At 39.2% G+C, this 10,649-nt stretch overlaps 1 gene segment (V, D, J or C); it reads right to left on the bottom strand.

Annotated features, from left to right (window-relative positions):
- Positions 1 to 4,377: 4,377 nt before the first annotated feature.
- On the bottom strand, positions 4,378 to 8,439 carry LOC129833624 (Ig mu chain C region membrane-bound form-like). The segment is given in 7 exon segments: positions 4,378 to 4,487; positions 4,646 to 4,800; positions 5,610 to 5,927; positions 6,266 to 6,583; positions 6,713 to 6,997; positions 7,193 to 7,492; positions 8,355 to 8,439. Coding segments are annotated over 7 exon segments (1,407 nt in total).
- Between the last annotated feature and the right edge of the window lie 2,210 nt (positions 8,440 to 10,649).

Genomic DNA, 10,649 nt, shown 5'->3' on the forward strand with positions numbered 1-10,649 from the left:
GCTAAGGTCATTTCTTTACACAGTACATTTTTTTGTCATTATTGAAAGTTAAAAACATTTTTTTTAAACTGAAAATAAACACATTCTGTTGTCAGAATCCAATAATTGGATAATTGGAGTAGCTGTTTTAGCCAGTAGAGTTGATCTTGTCAGATATTATAATCTAAATGTATATGAAGAAATGCCAATCCATTCTCACTGGCCATCATGGCTAAAGGACAGACTGCACAGATGAGAATGGATAATCATACAACTTAAAGAGTGAGTAACGCAGCATCTCTTTAGGTTGTGAAATAAATGTTATTTGCACAACAGGAATATAAATGTGTTCTTGAACGTTGCCCTAGATGACAGTGTTTAGCTGGTTTACAAGAGCTGCTGTCCTCAAGCTCCTTGTAGTTGTTAGCAGAAGTAGCCTCATGCGCTGAATACAGGTGTTGCTGTTGATAGCAGCTCTGATGCCCTGGCAGCCTGCTAGTCTCCAGTAGTTGTAAGGTTCTGCTTTCTTTTCTTAGTCAACCTTGTGTTATTTTTCTTTGTGTTCTGGAACGTACCCTTGTTTCTTTGTGTTCTGGAACGTAGCCCTGTCTTTCATTTTTGTTCATTGATTTCACCTGTGTTCATTTCTCACCTGGTCTCATCAGCTCCCTATTTAGTTCAGTTCTTTCTGTTCGTATGGTTGTGAGGTATTGTTTGTTTTTGACTGCCTGCCTGTGTTTGACCATTGTCTGCCTGTGTTTGACCATTGTCTGCCTGTGTTTGACCATTGCCTGCCTGTGTTTGACCATTGCCTGCCTGTGACCATGATACCTGCCTGTGACCATGATACCTGCCTTCTGCTAAGGCATAATAAACATCTGCCGTGCTCTGCGTGTGAATCTACACCTTTTTCTCCCTGAGTATTCATTACAGTAGTATTTACACACATATACACACATAGAAAGTGACCTGTATCTAAGTCAGTGGTTCACAACTGTGATGGGATATAAAATTCTGTGGCACATGTAAAATGTCCCTATTAATTAATTCATTTAGTTGTAATGATCACATCTGATCCATTCTGAAAATCATCTATTTTATTTTACTTGAAATATGTTAATAGTTTTCATAGTTTCGTACTCTTGAGCGTTAATTTGTCTTTAAGAGTCGATTGGTCCGGGGTTAACATTACAAAAACAAAACAAAAATCAGTCAATTTAATCTGTCAGTTTAATTTTTAATGAATTAATTAAAATGTTTATGGGCTGCCTTTGGCATCTGCGGTGGAAAGGCGCAGAGCTACAGTGCTGTTTGCCAGACCAGGAGACATCTCAAAAATCTGTCTTCTCATGAAAATCTGCAGTGTCTGAATGGATTGGCCAACAAGATGAGACTCTCACAAACACAATGGTGTTCTCAGTTTTGTCCTACAACCCCCACGAGTGTCATAAAGGTAACACGGTACCGGGTGAAAAAATATGAAAATCCTGAGCTTTCTCATATCTCCTAGATATTGGACAGACACTTCAAAACCAAATTTCTTTTGATAGATGTGTATGTTTTGCATTTTATAAATGTGTTATTCAATGCATTTCTGTGGACTTGCAGTAAAAGCCAAATTCAATATTTGATCAAATACCTAAAGGAGTCCTAAAATTAAAAATCAAATAGATAAATGATCCATGTTATGACCATCTTTAAACATTTACATATGTTAACTTAATGGAACCCCCCTTTGTTACGTGCCCCTCAACAGCCTGAGGACACTGGACGTGAAACAACGTTACAGATGTAACCATGTTCCATTGAATGAATTATCTGACCTCCACTAGTGCTCCCAAGTCACAACTCCATGTGCAGACATTTTGTGAGTGTTCCATTTTTTAAATCATGATCAGGAAATGTTTCAAAACATACCTGAGAGTTCCTCAACTCACACCAGTGTGCGGCGGCACATCGGTTGGGAACCATTGATCTAAGTTACCAAATAATCAACAACTATAATAATAATCATCAAAGCACTGACATATACAGTATATGTGTGTGTGCTGGTGTTGATGTGTGGGTGCGTTGCTTTGGTACATGCAGTGTTTCTCTTCTTTCAAGGAAGTGTATTTGTGGCCCTGGCAGTTGCTGGACAGTTTCAGTGACACAGGTGTGGTATCAAGGGGATAGAGAGAGAGGAAGCTGCTTTTGCATGACACTATTATTAGACAAGTTAGAGAACCAAGAAACCACCTCAGATCAACTGATAACAGAATGTTGAAGTCTTAGTTGTGTATTGCGGATATAGCCTAACGTTGTTTTAATCTGTCCTGGGAGGAAGTACAGCTGTAAATGGTCTACATAAAAAACTGCCAAGCAGAAACACTTCAATAGGCAATGTATTTTTATTTTACCTTTATTTAACCAGGCAAGTCAGTTAAGAACAAATTCTTATTTACAATGATGGCCTAGGAACAGTGGGTTAACTGCCTTGTTCAGGGGCAGAACAAACGTTACTGGCCCAACGCTCTAACCACTAGGCTACCTGCCGCCCCAAACACAATATAGGACTTGTCCTTCTCCCAGCATTAGCATCCAGTGGATGTGTCAGTAAAATGTCTAGCTAAAAGTTAGATTTTATTTAATGAAAAAGGACACAGACTTCACAGGATACACTTTATAATTAAAGATACTGTACAATAGAAATCAATGAATGAAAAATAACATATCACTACAATGAATGTATAATAGTGAGAAAAACAATACTAATCAATCATAATCAATAATGTATTGGATATATACAGTGGGGAGAACAAGTATTTGATACACTGCCGATTTTGCAGGTTTTCCTACTTACAAAGCATGTAGAGGTCTGTAATTTTTATCATAGGTACACTTCAACTATGAGAGACGGAATCTAAAACAAAAATCCAGAAAATCACATTGTATGATTTTTAAGTAATTAATTTGCATTTTATTGCATGACATAAGTATTTGATACATCAGAAAAGCAGAATCTAATATTTGGTACAGAAACCTTTGTTTGCAATTACAGAGATCATACGTTTCCTGTAGTTCTTGACTAGGTTTGCACACACTGCAGCAGGGATTTTGGCCCACTCCTCCCTACAGATCTTCTCCAGATCCTTCAGGTTTCGGGGCTGTCGCTGGGCAATACGGACTTTCAGCTCCCTCCAAAGATTTTCTATTGGGTTCAGGTCTGGAGACTGGCTAGGCCACTCCAGGACCTTGAGATGCTTCTTACGGAGCCACTCCTTAGTTGCCATGGCTGTGTGCTTCGTGTCGTTGTCATGCTGGAAGACCCAGCCACGACCCATCTTCAATGCTCTTACTGAGGGAAGGAGGTTGTTGGCCAAGATCTCGCGATACATGGCCCCATCCATCCTCCCCTCAATATGGTGCAGTCGTCCTGTCCCCTTTGCAGAAAAGCATCCCCAAAGAATGATGTTTCCACCTCCATGCTTCACGGTTGGGATGGTGTTCTTGGGGTTGTACTCATACTTCTTCTTCCTCCAAACACGGCGAGTGGAGTTAGACCAAAAAGCTCTATTTTTGTCTCATCAGACCACATGACCTTCTCCCATTCCTCCTCTGGATCATCCAGATGGTCATTGGCAAACTTCAGACGGGCCTGGACATGCACTGGCTTCAGCAGTGGGACCTTGCGTGCGCTGCAGGATTTTAATCCATGACGGCGTAGTGTGTTACTAATGGTTTTCTTTGAGACTGTGGTCCCAGCTCTCTTCAGGTCATTGACCAGGTCCTGCCGTGTAGTTCTGGGCTGATCCCTCACCTTCCTCATGATCATTGATGCCCCACGAGGTGAAATCTTGCATGGAGCCCCAGACCGAGGGTGATTGACCGTCATCTTGAACTTCTTCCATTTTCTAATAATTGCGCCAACAGTTGTTTCCTTCTCACCAAGCTGCTTGCCTATTGTCCTGTAGCCCATCCCAGCCTTGTGCAGGTCTACAATTTTATCCCTGATGTCCTTACACAGCTCTCTGGTCTTGGCTATTGTGGAGAGGTTGGAATCTGTTTGATTGAGTGTGTAGACAGGTGTCTTTTATACAGGTAACGAGTTCAAACAGGTGCAGTTAATACAGGTAATGAGTGGAGAACAGGAGGGCTTCTTAAAGAAAAACTAACAGGTCTGTGAGAGCCGGAATTCTTACTGGTTGGTAGGTGATCAAATACTTATGTCATGCAATAAAATGCAAATTAATTATTTAAAAATCATACAATGTGATTTTCTGGATTTTTGTTTTAGATTCCGTCTCTCACAGTTGAAGTGTACCTATGATAAAAATGACAGACCTCTACATGCTTTGTAAGTAGGAAAACCTGCAAAATCGGCAGTGTATCAAATACTTGTTCTCCCCACTGTACATAACATTATTACTAAAGAACACTACTGTACGCCAAAACCATCTCAGACCACTATCTTTCTAATCTAGACACATCTATCTCTACAGTCCATCATGTGTTCTTCACTGCTTCATCTGAAAGGAGGGAGAGACAGATACAGGTTATTACAATAAACAGACAATAAACAAACAAACACTTGATACGTTATTTTTTTATTTCAAATCGTGACGTTTCAGCTGCCAATGGTCTTCATCAGAAGTCTACAATCACAATAAATAAGCGGTGTCAGTACCTTGACGAGGCTGAGTACTGTGCTGTAGGTGAGGGAGAGAAGGAAGAGGATGATAAAGGAGGAGGTGGTGGACCACAGGCTGCCGAACTCATCCTCAACGTTGTCCGTGCAGCTCAGAGCGAAGCCCGCCTCAGGCTCAGTCAGTAGGATGTTCTCTGAGAACAGGGAGAGAGACAGCTGGTGAGGAACGGACATACACTTGTGTCTGCGTGTGTGTGTGTGTGTGTGTTCATGTGTGTCTGCTTGTTCGTGTGTGTGTCTGTATATTCATGTGTTCATTGATATTGTACACCTGTATTAGTCTTTATCGTACATGAGCTACATGAGCTCAAATTATATGGACACACACAGACACACACATCAACACACAAAGAGCACATGCAACTGAGCTGGGCAGACTTGGCCTAATATTAACATGCACACCCACTCACATTATATCAAGCTACACCTAAACATTAAATAGTACATCCATGACCACCTTACTGTGAGTATAGTACTACTATGTAGGCTATTCAGTGATGTTGTCTTTTCATGACAAAACAATTGTCTGCATTCAGTTTTTATATGTACAATAGACCAGTATATTTTGTAAGACTTGAAGTAATTGATATACGAACACCAAACCATGTGATCTCATATGCTGTATTGTTTATTAGCCAGCCTCCACATTAGGAAGACACATTGAACAATGACAAAGGACAACAATGGCAACACAAGACTGTGCAATAGGACTGACATTTTACAAAACAGTAGACTGGACAATATCACATTAGACAATATGTTTACAGTCAACAAAACAATGACAACACTAACATGTTAACTTTAACTCAAGGACAACAACAATGACATCAAACAACAGGGGACACGCCTAGTAATTGGCTATTCTGACCCACAGAGGAGTCAATAAGGAGACACAACGACACAACACACACAGATTAATATCACTTGTCTTCACATGAGTTACCCAAGGACTTTGACACATTCCTCCCCTGAGGTGTGGTATTGTTGTCCGAGCTGAGGTCTTTGACGGCGCATGTGAAAACCGAGTTTCCCTCCCACTCCTTCTTAGTGGTGGTGAAGACGCTGGTGACGAAGTAGTCGCCTTTCTGGGTTTTCTGAGGAGGGCTGGTGACCCCCTCCTGGTACTGGCTGCTGTTCACCTGCCACATGATGTAGACGTCATAGAGAGACGGGATGACCACCAGGCACACCAGAGTCACAGTCTTCTCCTTCCTGGTGTCTTCCTCCGGGAGAAGGTGGACGGACACTGAAGGGGCTTCACCTGCAAGAGGATTGATTTTAAGGAGAAACGTTACACTCATGGATGTGTAAGTACGTATGAAAACCAGTATGTGAATATCAGTTTAAAATCAACTTAGTGGTCCTTAACCCTGGTTCTGGAGCGCCACAGGGGCGTGCAGGTTTCTGTTCTAGTCCAGCACTAACACACCTGATTCAACTAAGCAAAGGTGATGATTAGTTAATGATTAGTTGATTTGCTGACTCAGGTGTGTTAGCGCTGGGCTGGAGCAAAAGTCTGCACATCCTGTGTCTCCCTCTCCAGATACTGGAGTAGGTGACCACTTATCACAACCACATTGAGATGTCTCAGTGACCTACTTCCTTTGGTGAAGCTGATGTCCTGAATGACCGGTGTGTCTTCACCACTCTTCATGGCAGAACACTGGACTGTCTTCACTTTGGTCCAGTCCTTCTGGTCTATGGTCAGAGTACTGACCCTGCTGTTCAGGTTGCCCTTTGATTCAATATCTTTCAGATCGATGCCATCCATCTTGTCCTGTCCATTGAACTGCCAGGTGATAGTGGTACCAGACACTGTGTCCTGGTCTGTACCACTGATGACACAGTCCAGCACTGCTTGGTTGTCCAAGAACACCTTTTTCACACTTGGTGGGTTCAGAGTCACCGTCAGTGGTTCTGAAAGGGAGAGCAGCAATGTGAAAGCAGGACATGTTAATGTTCCTGATGAGGAACTACACTAAATAATAGACATACTGTATGTGAGCATGACATCAATTGTAGTACAGTCTTCTCCTATATACAGACCTGTTTTGGAGATTGTCTTGATGGTGGGTGGTCCCTGGTGCTGCACCACACAGCTGTACTTGACCTTGTTGTTCCAGTCAGTGTTGTTGACCTTCAGCAGACTGCTGCCTGAGTAGAGGCCTGACAGCTGTTTGCCTACAGTAGTGATTTGGCCCTCCACCTCCATGTCATTCTTCTTCCAGGTGACAGTGACTTTATTGGGGGTGAAATCTTCAATCATACACATCAGGTACTGGGTGGTGCCAATGGGCCCCGACAGCAAAGACACTGTTGGAGACTTTAGGACTGTGTAGCGGGAGGTAAAAAAAATGTCTGCATGTTAGTTTAACCCCTTATTGAAATAAGACATCCAGGGTAAACACCAAGTATCATTTTATAATCAGGTTTTCTAAACAGAAATAGTTTACATCACAAACATTAAAATGCAATCTTTAGAAAAATAGAACCAACAAAAAATGCAATATAATGACCAGATCTTACCTGGTCTATTGATGACTGCTGTCGTTTCCTTTCCAAGATGTTCCACAGAACAAATGAAAGACTTTGAGTTTCCCCAGACGTTCTCAGCCACACGGAGCTGACTGACTCCTGTGTAGGCTCCCCCACTCTGGACTGCCGGGTACTGGACGAAGTCCGTCAGCGGACTCCCGCTGGCATCTTTCCACTTGAATGTGAGTGAGGAAGGTGAAAAGCCGGTAGCGAGACAACCGATGCTGTAGACATTGTTAGAAGCGGTTCCACAGTTCATAAGAGGGAATAGAGTAGGGGTGGCTGTGGCTGCTGCAAGAAAGAAAGAAAGAAAGGTAACACTTGATTTGAATGTACAAAATGACCAGGTAACTACTAGGAATTACCATGGTAAAATGGTCATTACACAGTTATAACCTGAGAACTACTTGTTCATTTAATCGTGCACTATAAGGCACCATTTAGTTCCATGTAGTTGGTTGTCTTGTATTCTTTGATGTGTAACTACCACTACGTTTCTAGTATATTAGTTGTATGTACAGGATAGGATACAAATACACCATCTACAAAAACCTTACTTTCAGGTTCCTTCTCAACAATGCTACAACAAGAAGAAATACTAAAAGATAAGAATACGAACATAAAGTAACTGGCTCAGTAGAATAGAATAAACATTTTAGAAAAGGCATAATACAGAAAGGCACAATTAAAAAAACATTAACACATTCAATTGTAGACACATTTACCAGTGAAAACAGAACTGTAAAATAAAACATACTGTTTCTCTAATAAAACCTTTTTATTCAATTATGTATATGGATTAAGGTGATGCAAATTAACACTCAATTCAATATAGGCTAAGATGAACTCTTATTATTATACCTATAATCAGTTTATGTGTTTGACTCCCATATGAATAGCCTACATTTTCATTTTCACATGGTCATTTTTGACCTAAAGCAAAGCCTACATAATCCACTAAATAAACATCAATCGCAAAAAGTGAAAGACGTATGTGGACAGATGAACAAACAATATACTGCTTTACCTAGGTGTGCTACACAAACAACGTTATCCAAGTAGTAATGTCTACTTTTCTCCATAAAACAATGATTTATCTTCAAACTACAACAATTTGATTGCATGAAAAAAACACACAAAAACAATGGCTTACCTGATGATACTGTGACCATTGTTCCTTTCCCCCAATAGTCAAAGTATCCATACACAGTGTGACAAGGGCATATGCCAAGCAGTACAAAAACTACCCTCTTTACACCAATCGGTTTCAACTAATCTTGATAACTTCAAAGTACATTGGTTTGTAAAAACAAATCTAAATAGATACTACATTGTCACAGAGTCACACTTGGTCAACAATGTATTTCCACAATATATAACATTTTCTCGTAGACTGTAAAAAAAATTCTGAGGAAGGAATGGTTTTCTATTTATAAGACTTTAGGAAACACATTTCTGCATCATTCTACAACAGCAGAACCTAGAATTTGAGGAACTATTTGACTTTCAAGGAAATAAGCAAATTGATGTAAACCATTTCTTTAGTGGACTATGAACAGGTCTATTCAAGGACATTTTGCATCTGAAAAATGCAAAAGACAAAAATATGTTCTTTCTACACTCAAAATAGAATGGGAAAATTAAACATTCGATGGATATCATACATTTAAGTTTGCTTACCTGTTGAGACGGTGACTTGTGTCCCTTTTCCCCAGTAGTCAAAAGCATCACAGTGCTATGTCTCCATTCACTGCCTGTACAAAAACCCTGCACTTCAATAGGCAGCTTTAAAGTCACGATTCTGAATCCAACGGAATAAAATATAATGCAATATCGTAATACTATCATACACCTGATTCCTTAAGGACAGATGTTGTGAATTCCGTTTTGCATACATTTAAAAAAAAATATGCTCAGGTCCATGTCATGACATCACTCCATCAAAATATACTTTTTAAAAATGTAAAACAATTTACAATGGCGTTATATCAATATCAGACGATCATTGGAAGAATATTGTATGGTTTCTCCCCATTGTCCCAATCTTCAGGCAGATATAATGCAGGTTTTGTCTCTGAGGTTTTTGTACAGCCTCATTTCACTGTGCCCCCCAGCCCATATCACAGTGATATACCCCAGCACAAAAACACCTCCTTCACATCTCCATAGGGATTCCATATGACTCTGCTCTCAGTGAGGTATAAGAAACATAAAACCATCCATAATACAATATAATATAACACTACTAAAGACTCTTACAGTATCATATTCATCTATGATTTGGTGGACTATTGTTTCTGACAAAAGGTGTATCCATTGTCAGTTTTGTAACAGTTGTTTGCAAATGTATGGATTTAAGTGTTGCAGTATAAAACCAAATATCATGGCTATGGCAAAAATCATGTTTATGGTGAGGTTTCATCAGGGTTACATTGGTACCATTGTCCTGGGAGGTGTTTATTTGACTTGTTCAGTGTTCATGTGTCCATACAGGAGCAAAGGGGTTTTTGTACGGCGTAATATCACTGTGGCCCCCATATAGTCACAGTGATACACACCATAACAAAAACCTCCCACCAGCACAACACACCTGCTCTTTGAGGACAGCAACACATTCAGATGGTTGTGGATAGGTGATAATACACATATCTATTATTTCTTAGAATATTTTATGATATTGTTTACCTTCAGGAAACTGTTATGTAATATATATTATAGAAAATGTATTTATTATTTTGAATTAGAACATTTTACCTAAATCTTGCTATTACAATTCTTTATAACTGCTATATACCTTTCTTACAATAAGCCTTTCTTATAATAATGTTTTAATTTTCACCTAACTCAACATAATTGTTATTTGTTCAGCATTAGTATGAATGGTTTAACCTTCATTAATAGTTGTTATGTGGTCAGCATCATTATGAATGGTTTAACCTTTAATAGTTGTTAATTAATTAGTCAGCATCATTATGAATGGTTTAATCTTTAATAGTTGTTATTTAGTCAGCATCATTATGAATGGTTTAATCTTTAATAGTTGTTATTTATTCAGCATCAGTATGAATGGTTTAATCTTTAATAGTTGTTATTTAGTCAGCATCATTATGAATGGTTTAACCTTTAATAGTTGTTATTTAGACAGCGTCATTATGAATGGTTTAATCTTTAATAGTTGTTATTTAGTCAGCATCATTATGAATGGTTTAACCTTTAATAGTTGTTATTTAGTCAGCATCAGTATGAATGGTTTAATCTTTAATAGTTGTTATTTAGTCAGCATCATTATGAATGGTTTAACCTATAATAGTTGTTATTTAGTCAGCATCATTATGAATGGTTTAACCTTTAATAGTTGTTATTTAGTCAGCATCATTATGAATGGTTTAATCTTTAATAGTTGTTATTTAGTCAGCATCATTATGAATGGTTTAACCTTTAATAGTTG

This window comes from Salvelinus fontinalis, chromosome 34 (assembly GCF_029448725.1).
Source record: "Salvelinus fontinalis isolate EN_2023a chromosome 34, ASM2944872v1, whole genome shotgun sequence".
Classification (NCBI taxonomy): domain Eukaryota; kingdom Metazoa; phylum Chordata; class Actinopteri; order Salmoniformes; family Salmonidae; genus Salvelinus; species Salvelinus fontinalis.